Here is a 24,437-nt window from a genome sequence, read left to right on the forward strand (position 1 = left end):
GTGCAACAGAGTGGGACAGCCATTGTCTCTACCTCTCCTATTGAAAAAGCGACTGTCCCGGTTGATATATTATCGATTATATATTTTGAAAGCAACCTGAGGATGGATTATAAAAAAACGTTTAACATATTTCTGTGGACATTACAGATAATATTTGGAATTTGTCTGCAATGTTGTGACCGCTCAAGCCTGTGGATTTCTGAACATAACGCGCCAAACAAATGGAGGTATTTTGGATATAAAAGTAATCTTTATGGAACAAAAGGAACATTTATTGTGTAACTGGGAGTCTCGTAAGTGAAAACGTCCGAAGATCATCAATATGATCAAAGATCCCACGCTACTTTGATGCCAGGTGTTCATAATGTTTTGTCTACACAAACGCTTGGATTGCTTTCGCTGTAAAGTATATTCTCAAAATCTGACACGACAGGTGGATTAACAACAAGCTAAGCTGTGTTTTGCTATATTGTGATTTCATGAAAATGAAATATGTTTAGTAATTTTATTTGAATATGGCGCGCTGCAATTCAGCGCGTGTTGATGAAAATGATCCCGCTAATGGGATGGGGTGCGTCAAGTTAACAATGTCTACACTGTTTTCGGATCAATTTTGACATTTTAAATAAACAAAAAACAAAGCGCCCTTCTTTCAAGGACATTTCTAAGTGACCCCTAACTTTTGAACGGTAGTGTATATTTATTGGATTTTATTTTAAACATAGAAATTAAAATGCCCAATTAGCTTAATTTCTCCAATCATATTTCAGCAAATAATGTTGCAGGAATGATAATTTATGTAGTTAGAAACATAAGGTTATTTCAGAACAATCTGAGATGGTTGGTGTCATATCTTGTTGGAACGGCCCCAATAAAACTTTTGAGTACTTCCCAACCTTACCCAATTCTATTTAGCCTGGAAGGCAAACAAGGATTTCCTAGAATGTTTGTGCTGAGAAACCGGTTTAGAGTTATGTTATTTGTTTCCTCAGAAATCGCACCATAGAGATCACTCAGTTTATTTTCCTCCTCTAGAATACATTACCTCTGCGAGTCAGCACATCTCCTAAAACTGTAGCGCATAACAGCTGTATTGCACTGTTGCCAACAGGTGAAAAAAAGCTTTTTTTCTCACTGTCCTTGGGGCAGCAAAAGGTTCATTATCATGTGACTTATCTTGTTTACTCACTGGGCCATGTATGTGATCTTACATAAGGATTGGTTTGAAGCAGGTCAACGGAAAGCAAATGGCATGCAGTGAATGCATTTACTGTCACAATTCAAGGAGAAATTAATTCTTTCATTTGTACATTGCTTGTTCTGTAGTTAATGTCCTTGTTTCGTAGTGACTACTTCCAGTAGCTTTCTGGATCAATCGCTCCCTCGGCCAAGGACAAAGGTTGATTTGATTGTTAGTGGATAGTCACACACCAAATAGCCCCTTTTGGAGACGGAAGGTACAAAACAAGCACCACCTGTTACATTCATGTGTGCATTGGTTCATGACCCAAGTGGCACGGTGGACTTCTCTTCATCCAGAGCCAGGTTGCATCAGTGACTGCCCACTCTGCCTTCACTGGCCCCTTTTCCAATGGTCACTCAAACAGTGCAGGATTTGGGTTGTCAGATTTGTAGGAATAGCAGGTGACTACAGTCATGGTGTTGTCTGAGAAACCAGAGTGTAGTCAATTCTATTTTTAGCTTTTTTCCAATGGAGCAGTTGAGTTTAGTAATGGAAGCTCCATGTCCATATAAAGCAAGTTCTATGAAATGTAGTGGGACTCCTGAGTGACACAGCGGTCTAAGGCACTGCATCTGTCCTAGAGGCGTCACTACAGACCCTGGTTTGATTTTATGCTGTATCACAACCGGCCATGATTGGTAGTCCCATAGGGCGGCACACAATTTTGCCGGGGTAGGCCGTCATTGTAAACAATAATTTTCTCTTAACTGACTAGCCTTGTTAAATAAATGTAAGCAAATTTAGGTTAAAATGTGACAAAGGGAAAAGTGACTGACTGGCCTCAGTGGTGGTTCATCTCCTGTGGTCTAATATTTAATTCAGCCGAGGTGCGTGCTTGCAGTGGGAGCGAACAGCTTGGCTCGGCCGATAAGAGGCTAAACGTTTGAGACTTATTGTCTAAGCGGCATTATCCAACTCACATTTTATCAACAGCGGCTTGGGTCAGCCATTACCAGGTGACCAAGTTTTGGCTAGGCCTACCTCTGTTTCTATTTTTACATTGAATCATCTCTATAGAATTTTACTTATTTTTGTGCACCATGCAGTGGTCCTTTAGTTGGCTCTGTGATGTTTAGGCTTTCATTTCTACTCATGTTCTGTAGCCAGTGCTATGTTTTTGCCTCTGAAATATTTGGACTTGACAGACAGCCGCGGCCTTATATTTAATTTCACATACAGAAGAACCCCTTAGAAAACTAGCATTATAACTGCACTATTAGAGCTAGGAACACAAGCATTTCGTTACATGCGAAATAAATGCTGCTAAATGTGTGTGACCTACAATTTGATTTGAACTCCAACTGGTTGAATGCAGCAGCCCTATTGACTGTTCAAGCCTCCCTGACCCACTCCCTTTCCCAGTAACAGGCAATATCCTTCACATCCAATTAAAAATGATGGCAAACTTGATTGAGTTAAATCATCTAAGCAATTGCAGTATCATAGAATGGTCTAGTAGCCGCTGACATGAAATGTTTATGTCCTATATATTTAATGATTTACTACTGTTTTTAACATCTAATCCCCATGCGTTTTCTTTACAGGCTAGTTATCCAGCCTGGGAGGACTTTGTAACCAAAGGAGTGAAGCTGCAATCCCAGCTAAGGTAAGAACTAACCCTTGCCTCTGCAACCCCTCAATCAATATCCATTCATTTGCAAAAAGGATCTGTGTTTGCATGTGCCAAAGATGAACAGTGAAGTAATGACTGAAAACCCATCCCCAATGACATAAAATAACAGCCAGTTTCCTGCAGATTTCTTGGCCAGATACGACTCTGTATAGAGATCTCATATGAAATGGAAGGTCATGTTTGCAGGGTCAGCATATATTCTGGCCACAGGACTGCCTCGCTGCCCTCGGGAGAAAAATAGAAAATGAGGATAATGACTCCCTGCGGTCCACTTGAGTTGATAAAAACATCACCGTGTCCGCTTCACTCATGCCCAATTAGCACTGGCGCTAATCTAGCATACTGTCAGGGCAACTGGAGGGCAGGGCACTGCCTTGCTCAACCACCCTAGGAGTAAGCAGACTGACAAAAAGTGCCTTCAGGAAGTATTCATACCGGTTGACTTTTTCAAAATGTTCTTACAGCTTGAATTCAAAATTGATTTAATATTTGTTCAATCTACGCAACACTACATAAGCACATTGAAAACATGTTTTCAAATGTATTGAAAATTAAATACAGATATCTCATTTACAAAGAAATTCACACCCCAGAGTCAATACTTTGTAGAAGCACCTTTTGGCAGTGATTTTAAAGCTGTGAGTCTTTCTCGGTACGTCTCTCTAAGAGCTTTCCACACCTGGATTGTGCAACATTTGCAAATTTATTATTTTCATAGTTCTAACAGCTCTGTCAAATCGGTCCTTGATCATTGCTAGACAACGATTTTCAGGTCTTGCCGTAGATGTTCAAGAAGATCTACGTCAAAACTGTAACTTGGCCACTCAGGAACATTCACTGTCTCCTTGCTAAGCAACCAATATAGATTTGGCCTTGTGTTTTAGGTTATTGCCCTGCTGTTAGGTGAATTAATCTCAGTGTCTGGTGGAAAGCAGACTGAACCAGGTCTTCCTCCAGGATTTTGCCTGTGCTAAGCTCCATTCCATGTATTTATTTTTATCCTGAAAACCTCCCCAGTCCTTAACCATTACAAGCATACCCATAACATGATGCAGCCACCACTGTGCTTGAAAATATGAAGAGTGGTACTCAGTAATTTGTTGTATTGGATTTGCCCCAAACATAACACTTTGTATTTAGGACAAAGTTAATTGCTTTGCCACATTTTTTGCAGTATGACTTTAGTTCCTTGTTGGAATATTTGTTTGTACAGGCTTCCTTTTCATTCTGTCAATTAGGTTAGTATTAGGGATGTTAACCTGTCTGGCCCACCCGGGACGCAACCGCACCCCCTGCCAACAATAAATGCAAATGCACTACGCCAAATGCTAATAGCACTCGTTTAAACTCAAACGTTCATTAAAATTCACATGCAGGGTAGTCAATTCAAGCTACACTTGTTGTGAATCAAGCCAACGAGTCAGGTTTGTAAAATGCTTTTCGGCGAAAGCATGAGTAGCTATTTTCTGGTAGCAGGCAACACGCCGAAATACCAGAAGGGACGCAAACAAAGGAATTAGCGTAGCCGGCGCTACACAAAACGCAGAAATAAAATATAAAACATTCATTACCTTTGACGAGCTTCTTTGTTGGCACTCCTATATGTCCCATAAACATCACAATTGGGTCTTTCTTTCAATTAAATCGGTCCTTGTGTACCCAAAATGTCAATTTATGAACACCGTCAGATCCAGTAAAAACACATTTTTTAAACGCGACGTTATTTTTTTAAATTAAAAAAGTTGCCTATAAACTTTGACAAACACTTCAAACTACTTCTGTAATCCAACTTTAGGTATTACTAAACGTTAATAAACGATCAAATTGATCACGGAGCGATCTGTATTCAATAAGCACGAGTTTGGGAAACATAACTAACTTTTCCGGTAACATTGTTTACAGCTGTGGACTTGACAACCGGATGTGGCTATTACTCAGATGACCAAGGATTTAGTTGAATCGAAATCACAACACTGGCGACATCGTGTGGAAGCTGTAGGAACTGTAATCTCACCCTTAATTATTTTTGCTTCCGATAGACAATACATGGGCTGGCGGATTGATTTTTTCTTCGTCAATTTAGTGACCAGGTTTTCTGGCGATTTTGACCACGGAAAATCGTGGTCAATTATAGTCACAGACACCATTGAACCAGTTCTAGAAACTTCGGTGTTTTCTATGCACACATACTAATCATATGCATATACTATATTCCTGGCATGAGTAGCAGGACGTTGAAATGTTGCGCGATTTTTAACAGAATGTTGAAAAAAGTAGCCCGATCTCAGAGGTTAATGGTACATTTAAATTGGTGTAAGAATTGAACAGTCATAAAACAGGAACAGAGAGGCGAAGGTCGAGAGCCGTGCGTCCTCCGAAACCCAACCAAGTCGCACTGCTTCTTGACACAATGCCTCCTTAACCCAGAAGCCAGCCACACCAATGTGTCGGAGGAAACGTGTCAGCGTGCACGCGCCGACATGGTCGCCAGGTTGATTCCAAATGTTATTTCATAGTTTTGATGTCTTCACTATTATTCTACAATGTAGAAAATAGTAAAACTAAAGAAAAACCCTTGAACGAGTAGGTGTCCAAACATTTTACTGGTACTCCATTTACAGTAGTGAGATACAAGTTTCAATTCTATTTATCATAGTATATGTTTGTAAACTTACCATAAAGTACCATAATGAATTGTTCTCTGCCATTCCACCCGCTAAAAGGGCCTCCATTTTAAATGCAGGTTGAAGCACAACAAAATGTGGAAAAAGTTGAGGGGTGTGAATACTTTCTGAAGCCACCGTCTCTTTGGTACTTTAGGCTAGCCACCCACTTTACTCCTGAATGTTAAAATTAACTCCTAGACCAGGACTCTCCAACCCTGTTCCTGGTGAGCTATCCTCCTGTAGGTTTTCGCTACAACCCCAGTTGTAACTAAACTGATTCTGTTCATCAACCAGCTAATTATAATCAAGGGGCGCAAGATTAGGGTTGGAGCGAAAATCTACTGGATGGTAGCTCTACAGAAACATGGTTGGAGAGCCCTGTCCTAGACCCGAAACAATTACTCCTGTATACCCAAGGAGGTTACTGATATAGGTTTTTAGCAATATGGAACTTGTTCCACATTGCCTTCCGATGAGCTTGGTTGAATTTTTCACCATATTGCTTGCTTACGCCCCCCCATATCTCTGCATGTCCATTTGCTTAGAGTAAGGAGTAAAGGTTGACTTGGGATTCAGCAGTCGTGTTTCTCTGGATTTAAATTGGGTCCGTCGTTTAATAGTGATTGAAGGAAGGAGCGTCACAAGGAATAGTGTTGCCATACTCTGCCAATTATCGCCCTGTAACAATGGCACCTTTCTGCTCATCCCGTCAAACAGTTTCCATTGGCCAAGCTTGCTGACGATTGTCAAGTTGTAGTATTTCCACCAACTTATCTTGGGGTTACGAGTGAGAGCCACCGATGGCCATTCACAGCCGTAACACCTGATACCCTGGTCCTCATCGGTAATACCACCCAGCACTCACAGTACATTACAGGGTCTCTACAATACAGCCATTGATGCTCTGTGTCTGAGCTACTGTGTCCTCCATGACTCCATACGCTGTCTGGAGCAGGTCTGCCTATGCCTTAAAACATTTTTAGTTCTGAAGGATTTGTTGCCATTGAAATGTACCAGGCTGAAAGAGCCGCTTTCGTATGACAGTTTATCCAGAATTTACCAAAGTTACCTCGCTAATAACTCTTCAAACCTGCTTCATAGGATACCCCTCAGGCCAGTACAAGAGTGCTGTTTTGGGGAAAAGTCTAGTCCAGACACGAGTGGGTGAAGCTGTTTCACCTCTGTTTGGAAATGCACAATACTCTACCTAACTTAAACTCACTAGGGCGAAAATATTGAAAACAAATTGATTCCCACTTTGGAACATTTGCAAAAGAATCCATACAAATTACAGATTAGTCTATTTTTAACAGATCACAGTTAAACAATCCAATATATAAAGCAATGGCATACTCACTAGAGGAAAAATGTCTACATTTAATAATGATTTAAAATCCCAGAAACGTCCATCTGAAGGGCAATAAGAAAATAGGTCTAAGACATAGGTATGTGGGGGTTTTCCTAACCGTGATTTAGGATTGACCTTCCTGTCATCAAAACAGTCACAAGCCGTGTCTGAAATCTGACTTGCCTACTACTTATTTAAATGGCAAACTGTGTACTAATCGTACTACATACTCTTTAGCACGTACTGCTTAGTAAAAAAGCTATGCCGTATGCCACGCCCTAAAGTATTACTTTTGGTGCGTTCAAGACCACTGTGAACTCAAACAAAACAGACTGAAAAATGTCTGGTTGGAGCTCTAGGATGTTTCTGACTTGTAATTCTGAGTTGGATGACCGTTATATAAAATGTTTATTTATCATCATGTTGTGACATGGCACCCAGCCTGAAGGGAATGATAAAAATGTAACACTTACTAAATTAATGTAGGAAGGTTGGCTAGCTAACAAATATCCAGCAAGTTTGCTAAGTTGGCAAGGGATACTCACACTGTTCCTTTTACTGTGATGTTAAGGTTATGCTATTATGTGCAAGAGCACTACATCTGTAATTTTAAGTCCTGTCTGAATCTGTGATGTCGGTCATTTTTACGTAGGAGAGTAATAATTCCAGCCAGGGGAAGAAATTACTTTTTCGACAAACTACAAGAACCTCTGATAATACTAGTCCCTTGCAAATTGACATTCCTTTTAGTATATGTCTGAGTTTGACAGGTGTTGCTCGCAGGTTGAGCAGGAAACCGAACTGATTTGATAATTCAAGGCTTTTAAAATGAAGTGCTGCACATAGCCTTCGAAAGTATTCAGACCCCTTGACTTTATCCACATTTTGTTACATTACAGCCTTTTTCTAAAATGGATTAAATAAACATTTCCTCAGAAATCCATACACAATACCCCATAATGACAAGGCCAAAACAGGTTTTTCAAAATATTTGCTAACGTCATTGAAAATAAGAATGTGTTCTTAAATGATTTGCCTAGTTAAATAAAGGTATTAAAAAAATAAAATTCAAAAAATGGCAAATCGGCACCCAAAAATACAGATTACGGATTGTTATGAAAACTTGAAATCGGCCCTAATTCATCGGCCATTCCGATTGATCGGTCGACTTCTAGTCCATGGCCCCATCCAGCCTGGTCTCAGCGGTACAGGCTGGTGGTGTAATGGTGTGGGAATGTTTACCTGGCACACATTAGGTCCCTTGATACCAATTGAGATGTTTCCATGTCCCTAAGAATTCAGGCTGTTCTGGAAGCAAAGGCCGGTACGACCCGGTACTAGGTGGATGTGCCTAATAAACTGGCCACTGATTGTATTTAAAACACAGGAAAATCAAATGTTTCACTGCAATATGCCTTTTTTAAAGTGGTTTAATTGTAATGTGTGTATCATTGTATTTGTTTTTATTTTTTAGGACAACTATCGTCGTCACAGGCTCGTTCCTGGAAGCCTTTCAGAAGGTGGCAGATATGGCGACTGGAACAAGAGGTAAAGCCAAAGATATGCACCTGTCTCCATCCCTTATTGATGCCACAATAGATAACTTAGACAATTGTAGTTTTTTGAGTGGAAGTCAACTGCTGGCTGCATGTGTCCTGAATTGCACTTACACTTTGCAAATATGGTGCATGTAGGTCAGTCAATGATTTTGACTTTTTGCTGTGGTGCTTAAAAAGAAAAATATATACATTCCCCCCCCCCCCCACCTTTATTTAACCAGGTAGGCTAGTTGAGAACAAGTTCTCATTTGCAACTGCGACCTGGCCAAGATAAAGCAAAGCAGTGTGACACATACAACATCAGAGTTAAACATGGAATAAACAAACACACAGTCAATAATACAGTAGAAAAAGTCTATATACAGTGTGTGCAAATGAGGTTGGATAAGGTGAGTAAGGCAATATATAGGCCATGGTGGCAAAGTAATTACAATATAGCAATTAAACACTGGAATGGTAGATGTGCAAGTAGAGCTACTCGGGGGCAAACGAGCAAAATAAAAAAATACAATATGGGGATGAGGTAGTTGCATGGGCTATTTACAGATGGGCTATGTGCAGTAATCTGTGAGCTGCTTTGACAACTGATGCTTAAAGCTATTGAGGGAGATATGAGTCTCCAGCTTTAGTGATTTTTGCAGTTCCTTCCAGTCATTGGCAGCAGAGAACTGGACGGAAATGTGGCCAAAAGAGGAATTGGCCTTGGGGGTGACCAGTGAGATACACCCGTTGGAGCGCGTGCTACGGGTGGGTGCTGCTATGGTGACCAGTGAGCTGAGATAAGGCGGGGTTTTACCTAAAAGAGACTTATAGATGACCTTGAACCAGTGGGTTTGGCGACGAGTATGACGCAAGAGCCAGCCAACGAGAGCGTACATGTCGCAGTGGTGGATAGTATATGGGGCTTTGGTTACCAAACTGATGACACTGTGATAGACTGCATCCAATTTGTTGAGTAGAGTGTTGGAGGCTTTTATTGTAAATGACATCGCCGAAGTCGAGGATCGGTAGGATGGTCAGTTTTACGAGGGTATGTTTGGCAGCATGAGTGAAGGATGCTTTGTTGCGAAATAGGAAGCCATTTCTATATTTAATTTTGGATTGGAGATGCTTAATGTGAAACTTCCCGATCCGGGATCGGAGAGGCTTTACAGTCCAACCAGACACCTAGGTATTTATAGTTGTCCAAAGCCTTTTGTTAACAACACTGTCATCTCAGATTTTCAAAATATGCTTTTGAACCATAGAAATTACTAATTTTTCAACACCGATACCATTTATTGGAGGACCAAAAAAAAGCCAATTTAATTTTTACCTTTTTTTGTAATAATGACAATTACAATGCAATACTGAATGAACTTATTTTAACCTAATAAAATCAATTTAGCCTCAAATAAATAATGAAACATGTTCAAGTTGGTTTAAATAATGCAAAAACAAAGTGTTGGAGAAGAAAGTTTGGAAAAGTGCAATATGTGCCATGTAACACCGAAAAATGTGGTCTCTTATGGTCAATTTCCAATGATTGCCTTGCTCAGAACTTGAGAACATATGAACGATGTTGGTTCCTTTTTTCCTGGAATCATGGTCTTCAATATTCCCAGGTAAGAATTTTAGGTTGTAGTTAGTATATGGACATTTTTTGCTCTCTACCATTTGTATTTCATTAAAAATTTGACTATTGGATGTTCTTATTTTCAGGCAGGACTTGATTATTTGTCAGTGCAGGAAAGTAATAACCGCTTCTGTCCAACACTAACCACCTGATTACATCCTTCCTGGGAGACTGCCTGTAACACAGCAGTTAACACATAAAAAACGATCAACATAATCACACTACACATGGTTGATGATATTACTAGTTTATCTAGCGTGTACCCATGCAGAGCAAGGGTATCAACCAACCATCATCAATGTCTTTCTTAAAATCAATACAGAGAAGTATATACTTTTAAACCTGCATATTTAGCTAAAAGAAATCCGGTTAACAGGCAATATTAACCATTTGTTTCACATCTGTTACACCAGCCTAATTTCGGAAGTTTAAGATATAACATAACATTGAAGGTCAATAAACATGAATATTTAGACAATGATTGATAAAATACAACAGTTCCGTATTTCACTGAAAGAATAAACGTGTTTTCTGATGGGTTCAAAATGACCAAAGGCTCGTAAGTGCTGTTTGATATTAATATGATTTGATCGAGCAGTCTGCTGCTGCCTACCACCACTGTCAGACTGCTCGATCAAATCATACTTAATTATAACACAATAACACACAAATAAATGGCTAGCCTTTGGTAATCGCTGTGCTTCAATCATTGCATTTATATGGTGGAATCTGGAACCCATCATCTGGGTAACGCTGCAAGACTGTTTATTCTTTCAGTGAAAGGACGGAACTGAAGCTATATTTTATCTAAGTGCCTATAAGAACATCCAAAGTCAAATTAATTACAAATGTTACATTGCACAACCTTCAATGTTATGTTAAAAGGAACCAATATCGTAAAAGTTCTGGCAAATTAACCTCAATCTGGGTGCAATTTTTGAAGAAAAAGTGAAACAAGATATTTTGTCACAAAAAGATGGTTAATAATTGCCTGTTAACCTGGATTTCTTTTAGCTAAATATGCAAAACCAAGATGTTTAAAAGTATATACTTCTCTGTATTGATTTTAAGAAATGGCATTGATGTTTATGGTTAGGTACACGTATTGGTAGGCAGATCGAAGATTGACCATAAGAGACCACATTTACCACGTGTCCGCCCGGTCGATTATATGCAATTTTTCCATGGGGCAGGACACGCTAGATAAACTAGTAAAAAACACCTATCATCAACCATGTGTAGATAACTAGTGATTATGATTGATTGTTTTTTATAAGATAAGTTTTAGCTAACTGCATTCGTGTTACAGGCAGTCTCCTCATTGAAAACATGCTATTCAAAGTAATCAGGTGGTTTTGTGTTGGACTAGTTAACTGCTATGGTTGCAAGATTGAATTTCTATGGTTCAAAAGCATATTTTGAAAATCAATGACAGTGTTGTTAAAAATCTGAACAAGGCAGTTTTTAATTTTATTTGCGATTTTCAGAAATCGTTAACGTCCTAGAGCCATCATTGAAAATAAGAATGTGTTCTTAACTGACTTGCCAAGATAAATAAATAACAGTGTTAAAAAAACAGCCAAACCGGTGTCCAAAAATACCAATTTCCGATTGTTATGAAATCGGCCCTAATTAATCGGCCATTCCGATTAATCGGTCAACCTCAGGTCCAGAGTAGTGGTGCTGGGCGGGTGGGCAGTTGCGGGCAGCGATCGGTTGACAAGCATGCAGTTAGTTTTACTTGCATTTAAGATCAGTTGGAGGCCTCAGAAGGGGAGTTGTATGGTGTTGAAGCTCATCTGGAGGTTAGTTAAGTGTCCAAAGAAGGGCCAGAGGTATACAGCATGGTGTCGTCTGTTTCGAAGTGGATCGTAGAATCACCAGCAGCAAGAGCAACATCATTGATGTATACAGAGGAAATAGTCGGCCTGAGAATTGAACACTCTGGCACCCCCATAGAGACTGCCAGAGGTCCGGACAACAGGCCCTCCAATTTGACACACTGAAATCTATCAGAGAAGAAGTTGGCAAACCAGGCGAGGCAGTCATTTCAGAAACCAAGGCTGTTGAGTCTGGCGATAAGAATGTGGTGATTGACAGAGTCGAAAGCCTTGGCCAGGTCGATGAATATGGCTGCACAGTCTCATCGATGGAGGTTATGATATTGTTTAGGACCTTGAGCGTGGCTGAGGTGCACCCGTGACCAGCTCTGAAACCAGATTGCATAGCGTAGAAGGTACGGTGGGTTTCGAGATGGTCGGTGATCTTTGTTAACTTGGCTTTCGATTACCTTAGAAAGGCAGGGAATTATAGATATTGGTCTGTAGCAGTTTGGGTCTAGAGTCTCCCCCTTTTGAAGGGACCGACGACTGCGTCAGCTTTCCAGTCTTGGAATCTCAGACGATTCGAAAGGGTTTGAACAGGCTAGTAATAGGGGTTGCAACCATTTCGACAGAATTTTCGAAAGAGAAGGTCCAGATTGTCTAGCCTGGCTGATTTGTAGGGGTCCAGATTGTCTAGCCCGGCTGATTTGTAGGGGTCCAGATTTAGCAGCTCTTTCAGAACATGAGCTATTTGGGTGAAGGAGAAACGGGGAGGCTTGGGCGAGTTGCTGTGGGGGGTGGAGGGCTGTTGATCGGGGTAGGGGTAGCCAGGTGGAAGGCATGATAATGCCGTAGAAAAATGCTTTTTGAAATTCTCGATTATAGTGGATTTATCAGTGGTAAGTGTTTCCTAGCCTTAGTGCAGTGGGCAGCTGGGAGGAGGTGCTATTTTTCTTCATGGACTTTAGTGTCCCAGAACCTTTTTGAGTTTGTGCAGATGCAAATTTCTGCTTGAAAAGGCTAGCCTTAGCTTTTCTAATTGCCTGTGTACATTGGTTCCTAACTTCCCTGAAAATGTACATATCACGGGGGCTATTCGATGCTAATGCAGAATGCCACAGGATGTTTTTGTATATCTGTTCCTCGTTCAACATTTTTTGAACGGGGCATGCTTATTTAAGATGGTGAGGAAGGCACTTCTATAGAATAACCAGGCTTCCTCTTCTGACGGATGGTGGTCAATATCCTTCCAGGATAATTGCCTTTACACTTTTGGGAATTGGCCTATATCTATACGGCTAAATTGAAATGTTTCTTACAGAACAAATTTGAAATGCATATGCATAATCATATTAGCAATAGAAAAATATCAGTTTGTAGATAATGGGAGAAATTATTAGACCAAAGGTGTGTACACAACAGTTCACCAGACACAAGACCGAACATTACATTGTTGATTTTGTGCATTTTACATTTACTGTACTTTTCGCCGCATTTGTTAGTGACGAAATCTGAAAATACTCCGGGATACATTCAGTAACATGTTAAGACTATTCCTGGAGTATGTGGGGTAGATGCAACACAAGTCAAAAAAACAGTACATGGGCTTGAGTGAGGGGACTAACTGGTGTTTCCAAGTGGCCACGCACCTCTAAGTGTGCATAGTTCCTAAGCAATTTAAATGCTCTTTTGTGACTCAAAGACATCATAGTTTTGATGTCTTCACTATTATTATACAATGTAGAAAATAGTAAAAAATAAATTAAAACCCTTGAATGAGTAGGTGTGTCCAAACTTGACTGGTACTCTACATCAAACATAGTGATCATAAATGTTGACACTGTAAATGGAAATGTGAAGTACACGTTTGGACTCACGGGTGTTTGGCTTGCTTGTATGACGTCAGTGTTATTTAGTGTCCTCCGCGTCTAATCTTTCAAAAAACAAATTCATATTAATTTATAGTATTTGCCTCAGACTTAAAAATGTGCTTAAGTTGCCCAATTATCAGAAGGGATGGGGGAACGTCTTGTCACGCAACTTATGTTCGTCTAAACCTATACAGAGCTGGGAGAGGCAAAGCCAGAGCTATGATGTCATATATAATATGTTAATGTACAGCCACTACGTTCCAATTTAGGTGCTTATTAGTCCCCAAATCTGCCATTTTCAACCCTTAACAGATTGAAATGTTAAACTGCCAGTTCCTTTCATGCTTACTTTCTGCTAAGGATGACAGTCGACGCTTACCCATGAAAATCAGCATAGTTTTTAACTGTGCCAGTCTTGGAGCGGAATCATTCCATCAGTTGTTTGGGTACTGGGTCAGTGTATTATCTCCTTGTTAGATTCTCAGCCTAAAACCCGCACCTACAATTTACGACCTGCTCTTTGCACTCAAGTGGAAAAACTGCAGTAATAACAGTGGGCGTGCCGTCAGCCAGGCCTCTCATTATCCACCACTTGAACAATGAGAGCTGGTAATGCTAGATCATTATACCTGAGACAGTGTTAGACCCCCCCCCATTTCCCATTGCTCTCTAAACCAGACCTTAAGCTACTATCAGTGTCACTAGCCCTGACTTGGATGGAGCTGCTGTTGTTTTTTATTTTTCAGAGTGGTAGTACTTGGCACTTCCCCTTGTATTTGGCTCTTTTGTTATAGCGCCTCGTAAATTAAAAATATTATAAAATAGTTTACTACATGATCTGCTTATGTTCCTGGCCAATATGTTGAAGTTAGACTTTACACAGTAAGGCAGACCCTGCACATGCATTTCTTGCTGTAATAACACAAAGTATAAAGGTGCTTTGGCAAGCCTTGCGTATAGCCATGCACACACAGCCCTATCACCGTTTAGAGAAGCCAATACTTTTGACCCATAAGTTCCCTTGGGGAACTGTTTAAGCAATGTCTACCTACTCTGCAAAGCAACTCAGTGGTTGTCAGTTTTGTTGTGTGATGCCCTGTTTACATCGTGATGTATTTCATTACGCTGTACGTTATTATTTTTTTTACAGTGTTTCTCAACTTTGAATTTTGTTATGTTTTGGCACATTTTTTTTTACATCCATGTTAGTGAGCATTTCTCTTTTGCCAAGATTAGCCATCCACCTGACAGGTGTGGAATATCAAGAAGTTGATTAAACAGCATGATCATTACAGAGGTGCACATTGTGCTGGGGACAATAAAAGGCCACTTTAAAATGTGCAGTTTTGTCACAACACATTACCGCATGTTTTGAGAGAGCTTGCAATTGGCATTTTTCTACCATAAGCTGCCTCAATGTCGTTTTAGAGAATTTGTGAGTACATCCAACCGGCCTCACAACCAAAAACAACGTGTAACCACTCCAGCTCAAGACCACCATCTTCACCTGCGGGATTGTCTGAGGGGGGAGTGGAGGTGGGGTGCTGAGGAGTATTTCTGCCTGTAATAAAGCTAAACTAATTCTGATTGGCTGGGCCTGGCTCCCCAGTGGATAAAAAAAAATGGATGCCCACCAGCCCAGTCATGTGAAATCCATAGATTAGGGCCTAATGAATTTATATAAATTGACTGTTTTCCTTATATGAACTGTGACTCAGTAAAATCGTTAAATGTTGCGATTTTTATTTTTTTATTTGACAACGGAACAGCAAGCGTTGACTAGTTGATAAAATGTGTCGAACAGATTGAATAAAGTCGATCTCCTATATCCCTTTGCCGTAAATACATCATTCAGCAGTTATGTTCATGGTATCGCATCGGGACAAGTAAATCAAAGGATTTCCTAGGTTTCCTTTCGATGGATGCATAGGCTACTGGTAAGCCTATGCTTTTTTTTTTTTTTTATGAAAACAATGGGTAGCGGAGAACCTCATTCTGGTCCAAATATGATGCTTTGGGACCTCATGGAATCCAGGCATTAACTTCAACAATATTCTAAAATGTATTGACTTTAGGAGGGAATCAATTAAATGTATTCAATTAATTTGCCCAAGTTTATCATAAGACATGAACAGAATGCATCAGTGATTTGTATTCGAGTCTACACTGTCTAGCCATTAGCGATAATGCTAATGAAAACAGTCTTCTGGTAGATGGTAAGGCTTTCCCAAATACTTAAAAAAATATATATTAAATGTTACCTACAAAGTAGCAGAATGATATCGTGATTATTTTCCTAAATCCAGTGGGTATTTGTTTTACAAACTACCATCACGTGCACTACAAAAACACTGCTAAACCGCCTCTTGCTAGGTGCACACTTTAAATAATAAATAACTAAACCCATAAATAAGATTTTTCCCAGACCTCTAATTGGTCTCCTGGTGTGATTTAATTATTGTTGCGGACTTAGAATATCCCAACTTTGTTTTTCAATAAAATATATATATATATTGAGAGCGAAAACCTGAGAAACTAAACCTTTACAATTATTTAAGATTATGTGGATTATTTCATTTTGTTTCATGCGGAGTGCTTGGACTCTTATTTTAAATGTCTAAACTGTGCATTACCCAGATGTTCTGGGTATCTCAAGAGACGTGTCTGAATAATTCAATTATGTGCACACATTTGTTTACATCCCTGTTAGTGAACAGTTCTCACTGAATTCATATGTTTTCAGTAATAAAAAATGGTAAAGTCATATCTTTCTACACAATACCACAGCAAATGTTTCTAATCTAGGAGGTAAATGCGATTTTAAAGTATTCAATAATTTTCTTTCAGATGGAATCAAGGTGCTAGAATGTAGCAGAGGCCACCAAAATAGAGCTCCTTCGGCAAAACATTTCAAACCCAGGGCCGGGGACGCCTGGCTGGCGACTTTTTCTGTTTGGCTGGCTACTCTATGTACTTGTGGAGAACATTGCATTGACCAGTCATCATTCTCTCTCCACTTAGAGTGCCCCACAGGTGTCCTGCTATGCGCCTTTCCTTTCCAGAACCTCATAAAGGTGCAATCTGGAGTTGGGGTGTTAAATTAATTATATATATCCATTGATACTTGAAGGTTAGTTCAACTGTTGTACACCATCAGAACACAAAATATAAGCTTGTTTTACTTCAATGTTTGTTAACAAAGTCAATGTACACTGTCTGTATAGCTTCAAAACAGTGTTAAAACATGAGTCAGATACACTGTACAAAACATTAGGAACACCTTTCTTTCAAACAGCATGCAGAGACGGTATCCACGAGTTCATCTGACTCTGCGGATGTAGAATAAAGGGCCTATTGCCAAAATCCTGAAGTATCCCTTTAAATTCCCTGCTCTTTTGCTTGTTTACTGAGGGTAATTTAATAGGGAATTGTCAGAGGCGCTTTCATATTGTTACATTGCCTTTATTCATGCCTTTCTAAAACTTGGTTGGACTTTATATACAATGCCTTCAAAGTGTGAATTCCCCTTGGATAATTGTGTTCTTCTTCTCACCTATCTATGCACAATAACCCACGATAAAAGTGAAAACATGTTTTTATACATTTTAGCAAATGTATTGAAAAATGAAATATCTAATTTTCTTAATTTTCACACCTGAGTCAATGCATTTTTGGAGTCTTTCTGGGTAAGTGCTTTGCACGTCTGGGTTGTACAATATTTGCCCATAGAATTTCAAGCAGATTTAATTAAAACATGTAACTGCCTCAGGAACATTTACTACAGTCTTGGTAAGCAACTCCAGTGTATATTTGGCCTTGTTTTAGGTTATTGCCCTGCTGAAAGGGGAATCTTCCGGCGCCGACAGAGATGGCCGCCTCGCTTCGCGTTCCTAGGAAACTATGCAGTTTTTTGTTTTTTTTACGTGTTATTTCTTACATTAGTACCTCAGGTCATCTTAGGTTTCATTACATACAGCCGAGAAGAACTACTGTATATAAGATCAGCGTCAACTCACCATCAGTACGACCAAGAATACGTTTTTCGCGACGCGGATCCTGTGTTCTGCCTTACAAACAGGACAACGGAATGGATCGCATGCAGCAACCCCAAAAATGACTCAGAAAAAGAGTGAAACGTAGCGGTCTTCTGGTTAGACTACGGAGATGGGCACATCGTGCCCCACTTCCTAGCATTCTTCTTGCCAATGTCCAGTCTCTTGACAACAAGGTTGATGAAATCCGAGCAAGGGTAGCATTCCAGAGGGACATCAGAGACTGTAATGTTCTGTGCTTCACGGAAACATGGCTCACTGGAGAGACGCTATCCGATGCGGTGCAGCCAACGGGTTTCTCCACGCATCGCGCCGACAGAAACAAACACCTTTCTGGTAAGAAGAGGGGTGGGGGTGTATGCCTTATGGCTAACGAGGCATGGTGCGATGAAAGAAACATACAGGAACTCAAATCCTTCTGTTCACCTGATTTTAGAATTCCTCACAATCAAATATAGACCGCATTACCTACCAAGAGAATTCTCTTCGATTATAATCACAGCCGTATATATCCCTCCCCAAGCAGACACATCGATGGCTCTGAACGAACTTTATTTAACTCTTTGCAAACTGGAAACCATTTATCCGGAGGCTGCATTCATCGTTGTTGGGGATTTTAACAAGGCTAATCTGAAAACAAGACTCCCTAAATTTTATCAGCATATCGATTGCGCAACCAGGGGCGGAAAAACCTTGGATCACTGTTACTCTAACTTCCGCGACGCATATAAGGCCCTGCCCCGCCCCCCTTTCGGAAAAGCTGACCACAACTCCATTTTGCTGATACCTGCCTACAGACAAAAGCTTAAAAAAAGAAGCTCCCTCGCTGAGGTCTGTCCAACGCTGGTCCGACCAAGCTGACTCCACACTCCAAGACTGCTTCCATCACGTGGACTGGGACATGTTTCGTATTGCGTCAAATAACAACATTGTCGAATACGCTGATTCAGTGTGCGAGTTCATTAGACCGTGCGTTGAAGATGTCGTTCCCATAGCAACGATTAAAACATTCCCTAACCAGAAACCTTGGATTGATGACAGCATTCGTGTGAAACTGAAAGCGCGAACCACTGCTTTCAATCAGGGCAAGGTGTCTGGTAACATGACTGAATACATACAATGCAGCTATTCCCTCCGTAAGGCTATCAAACAAGCTAAGCGTCAGTACAGAGACAAAGTAGAATCCCAATTCAACGGCTCAGACACGAGGCATGTGGCAGGGTCTACAGTCAATCACGGACTACAGGAAGAAATCCAGCCCAGTCACGGACCAGGATGTCTTGCTCCCAGGCAGACTAAATAACTTTTTTGCCCGCTTTGAGGACAATACAGTGCCACTGACACTGCCTGCAACGGAAAAATGCGGTCTCTCCTTCACTGCAGCCGAGGTGAGTAAAACATTTAAACGTGTTAACCCTCGCAAGGCTGCAGGCCCAGACGGCATCCCCAGCCGCGCCCTCAGAGCATGCGCAGACCAGCTGGCTGGTGTGTTTACGGACATATTCAATCAATCCCTATACCAGTCTGCTGTTCCCACATGCTTCAAGAGGGCCACCATCGTTCCTGTTCCCAAGAAAGCTAAGGTAACTGAGCTAAAGGACTACCGCCCCGTAGCACTCACTTCCGTCATCATGAAGTGCTTTGAGAGACTAGTCAAGGACCATATCACCTCCACCCTACCTGACTCCCTAGACCCACTCCAATTTGCTTACCGCTCAAATAGGTCCACAGACGATGCAATCTCAACCACACTGCCCTAACCCATCTGGACAAGAGGAATACCTATGTGAGAATGCTGTTCATCGACTACAGCTCGGCATTCAACACCATAGTACCCTCCAAGCTCGTCATCAAGCTCGATACCCTGGGTCTCGACCCCGCCCTGTGCAACTGGGTACTGGACTTCCTGACGGGCCGCCCCCAGGTGGTGAGGGTAGGTAACATCTCCTCCCCGCTGATCCTCAACACTGGGGCCCCACAAGGGTGCGTTCTGAGCCCTCTCCTGTACTCTCTGTTCACCCACGACTGCGTGGCCACGCACGCCTCCAACTCAATCATCAAGTTTGCGGACGACACAACAGTGGTAGGCTTGATTACCAACAACGACGAGACGGCCTACAGGGAGGAGGTGAGGGCCCTCGGAGTGTGGTGTCAGGAAAATAACCTCACACTCAACGTCAACAAAACTAATGAGATGATTGTGGACTTCAGGAAACAGCAGAGGGAACACCCCCCTATCCACATCGATGGAACAGTAGTGGAGAGGGTAGTAAGTTTTAAGTTCCTCGGCATACACATCACAGACAAACTGAATTGGTCCACGCACACAGACAGCATCGTGAAGAAGGCGCAGCAGCGCCTCTTCAACCTCAGGAGGCTGAAGAAATTCGGCTTGTCACCAAAAGCACTCACAAACTTCTACAGAGGCACAATCGAGAGCATCCTGGCGGGCTGTATCACCGCCTGGTACGGCAACTGCTCCGCCCTCAACCGTAAGGCTCTCCAGAGGGTAGTGAGGTCTGCACAACGCATCATCGGGGGCAAACTACCTGCCCTCCAGGACACCTACACCACCCGATGTTACAGGAAGGCCATAAAGATCATCAAGGACATCTACCACCCGAGCCACTGCCTGTTCACCCCGCTATCATCCAGAAGGCGAGGTCAGTACAGGTGCATCAAAGCTGGGACCGAGAGACTGAAAAACAGCTTCTATCTCAAGGCCATCAGACTGTTAAACAGCCACCACTAACATTGAGTGGCTGCTGCCTACACACTGACACTGACTCAACTCCAGCCACTTTAATAATGGGAATTGATGGGAAATGTTGTAAATATATCACTAGCCACTTTAAACAATGCTACCTTATATAATGTAACTTACCCTACATTATTCATCTCATATGCATACCTATATACTGTACTCTATATCATCGACTGCATCCTTATGTAATACATGTATCACTAGCCACTTTAACTATGCCACTTTGTTTACATACTCATCTCACATGTATATACTGTACTCGATACCATCTACTGTATCTTGCCTATGCTGCTCTGTACCATCACTCACTCATATATCCTTATGTACATATTCTTTATCCCCTTACACTGTGTATAAGACAGTAGATTAGGAATTGTTAGTTAGATTACTTGTTGGTTATTACTGCATTGTCGGAACTAGAAGCACAAGCATTTCGCTACACTCGCATTAACATCTGCTAACCATGTGTATGTGACAAATAAAATTTGATTTGATTTGACTTAATCTCCCAGTGTCTGGTAGAAAGCCGACTGAACCAGGTCTTGCTTTAGGATTTAGCTCATTCAGTTGATTTCTTTCATCCTGAAAAACTCCCCAGTCCTTAACGATGACAAGCATACTCATAAAATGATGCAGCCACCAGTATGCTTGAAAATATGGAGAGTGGTACTCTAATGTATAGGATTTTCCCTTAACAATATGTATTCAGGACAAAACGTTTATACACTTTTTTGCAGTACTATTTTACTGCCTTGTTGCAGAATATTTTATTTCTTTACAATCTTCCTTTTCAATCTGTCAATTAGGTTAGTATTGTGGAGTAACTACAAGGTTGATCCATCCTCAGTTTTCTCCTATCTCAGCCAATAAACTCTCTGTTTTAAAGTCACCATTGACCTCCTGGTGAAATCCCTGAGCGGTTTCCTTCCCGGCAACTGAGTTAGCAAAGACGCCTGTATCTTTGTAGTGACTGGCTGTATTGATACACCATCCAAAGTGTAATTAATGACTACACCATGCTCAAAGGGCATTCAATTAGGGATGCACTGATATGACATTTTTGTGCGATACCGATATCCAATATCTTTCTTGCCAAAGAACCAGATGCCGATATTTAACATTTGTGGCCTTAAGCATTCTAGTAGAGTTAAATAGTTGAAACAACACCAAAAAGTTATTTTGCTGGCAGTTACTTATGTCCCCATTACCAGTAAAACATAAACAAAACCCATTTATTTCACTTTCTTGCTGTGCTGTTTCATTGTTCAGTCGTTTCAAACCAGAATTTCATATGTCAAGCAGTGAAGTTTCAGCTCTGCCTGTCCGTGGCGCCTGTTCCTCGGTGTGTACTGTCACTGTGTCCGTTTCCAGCTGTGTCTGTAAAGGTTCAAGTAAACCCTTGTCTGCATCGAAGTAGCGGTCCTTGTACCTGGCATCGAGCATGGTGTCGATACAGTAAAGAGGCTTAGAGAAAATGCCACCGAATTGCTTGTTCAGTCTCTAGTAGAGTACTTTTGCAAGTTCTAACCCAACTGCCGACAGACTGTTGCTGAGCAGGCATTTCAATGCCATGGCCGAGGTTATCACGTCTGCTACAGACGCAGTTGATGAGCTTGTTTCTTGAGTCAGTTGTTCGAATGGAGCTACGCGAGTGTTCATTTTCTGGAATGGCAGCAGTGGTATGAGAACCAGCACGTTCTTAAGGATGCAATACGGCTTTCCGCAGTACGAAATCCTCATTGACCCACTGTGCTGTCACTCAGCATGCTCATGGGACTGACATCTCTGGTCCAACTGTCAGTTGTGAAGCTGATAGTAGTGACGCCTATAGCAAGTGCATATGCGTTTCAACAATACTGTGTAAATCCGGTAGGGCAACTTCTGAAAAATAGCACCTACTTGGTAGTGTGTACCGGGGCTCAAGGTGCTCAACCAGTTGTCGAAAGCCAACATCATCCACGACAGAGAACGGTTGATTGTCAAGGACAATCTTGGCGTAAATGGATTTTGCCTTGGAGTTGTCTCGCTGAAATCTTCTTACTCTTTCAAATGACTGCTCGACTTGAACTTGTTTAGTTGTTGGAAGTGTGCGTTTATTTTTTTTTCTACTACACTAAGTAGTCGCTGAATGTCTGGGGGTGATTGACTTTCAAATTTGTAATTAGGTTTGTGGTATTGAACAATTTAACTTTCTCACATCGGGAAATAATAGCAGCACAAATGTTGCATATGGCCTTTTTTGTTATCTTCTTTTGAAACTTCAAAATAGATCCACACAGCTGACATTGTGGACATAGATTTTTGGGTATCTGCCGTTCTCTTACTCCCTAAAAATCAGCCCGTGGTCTCCCTTCAGACATGGTCCATTTCCGCCTAAGTGCAAACAGGTTAAGAATACCTTAACCTCGTTGGGCTGAGATCCCGCTAACGGGATCGATATGACAAAAACCAGTGAAGTGCAGGGCGCCAAATTAAAATTCCTCAAACATACAAGTTTTTTTACACCATTTTAAAGAGACTTCTGGTTAATCCCACCAGTGTCCGATTTCAAAAAGGCTTTACGACGAAAGCACACCAAACGATTATGTTAGGGGAGTGCCTAGTCAGAGAAACAGCCACTTTTCCAGCCAAGAGAGGAGTCACAAAAAGCAGAAATAGATAGTGATTAATTGCTAACCTTTGATCTTCATCAGATGACACTCATAGGACTTCATGTTACACACTACATGTATGTTTTGTTCGATAAAGTTCATATTTATATACATTGGCAGGTTTACTTTCAGTAGTTACAAAACATCCGGTGATTTTGCAGAGAGACGCATCAATTTACAGAAATACTCATAATAAATATTGATAAAAGATACAGGTGTTATGCGTGGAACTTTAGATAAACTTCTCCTTAATGCACCAGTGTCTCAGATTTCGAAAAAACACACGATGCAATAATCTGAGTACGGCGCTCAGAGACCAAAACAACCCAAACAGATATCCGCCATGTTGTGTCGTCAACAGAAGTCAGAAATAGCATTATAAATATTCACTTACCTTTTGATCTTCATCAGAATGCATTCCCAGGAATCCCAGTTCCACAATAAATGTTTGATTTGTTCGATAGTTAATTTATGTCCAAATACCTCCTTTTTTTTGCGTGTAGCCCAGTAATCCAAATTCATGACACGTGATCACTAGGTGCAGACAAAGTTTCATTATAGACTGTAGAAACATTTCAAACGATGTATAAAATCAATCTTTAGGATGTTTTTATCATAAATCTTCAATAATGTTCCAACTGGAGAATTCCTTTGTCTGTAGAATTGCAATGGAATGCAAGCTAACTATCACGTGGACGCCCGTGGTCAGCGCATGCCTCTCTGGCAGACCTCTGACTCATTCCCCTCTCATTTGCCCCCACTTCACAGTAGAAGCATCAAACAAGGATCTAGCGACTGTTGACATCTAGTGGAAGCCTTAGGAAGTGCAATATGACACCATAGACACTGTATTCGATAGGCCAAGAGTTGAATGACTTACAAACCTCAGATTTCCCACTTCCTGGTTGGATTTTTACTCTGGTTTTTGCCTGCCATATGAGTTCTGTTATACTCAGACATCATTCAAACAGTTTAAGAAACTTCAGAGTTTAAAAAAATATCAAAATCTACTAATAATATGCATATTGTAGCTTCTGGGCCTGAGTAGTGGGCAGTTTACTCTGGGCACCTTATTCATCCAAGCTACTCAATACTGCCCCCAGCCATAACCTCCCCCTAACTCCCTTTTCACTGAAGTGGCCTGGCCCCTTCTCTCCATTTCTCAACCGCTCCCTTATTTTTTCGGTTCCTCAACACTCACATGATTCAGTG

General features: G+C 41.0%; 1 protein-coding gene across 2 annotated transcripts in view; it reads left to right on the forward strand.

The window, feature by feature from the left end:
* The window catches only part of mtss1 (MTSS I-BAR domain containing 1), a 115,169-nt gene that overhangs the window by 18,425 nt on the left and 72,307 nt on the right, over window positions 1-24,437 (forward strand). For both annotated transcript variants that reach the window (XM_064965464.1, XM_064965465.1), the window contains 2 exons: window positions 2,788-2,849; window positions 8,365-8,438. In XM_064965464.1, the coding sequence (XP_064821536.1) occupies window positions 2,788-2,849; window positions 8,365-8,438 (136 nt within the window). The remainder of the gene's footprint in view (window positions 1-2,787; window positions 2,850-8,364; window positions 8,439-24,437) is intronic.

This window comes from Oncorhynchus masou, chromosome 5 (genome assembly GCF_036934945.1).
Source record: "Oncorhynchus masou masou isolate Uvic2021 chromosome 5, UVic_Omas_1.1, whole genome shotgun sequence".
NCBI lineage: Eukaryota > Metazoa > Chordata > Actinopteri > Salmoniformes > Salmonidae > Oncorhynchus > Oncorhynchus masou.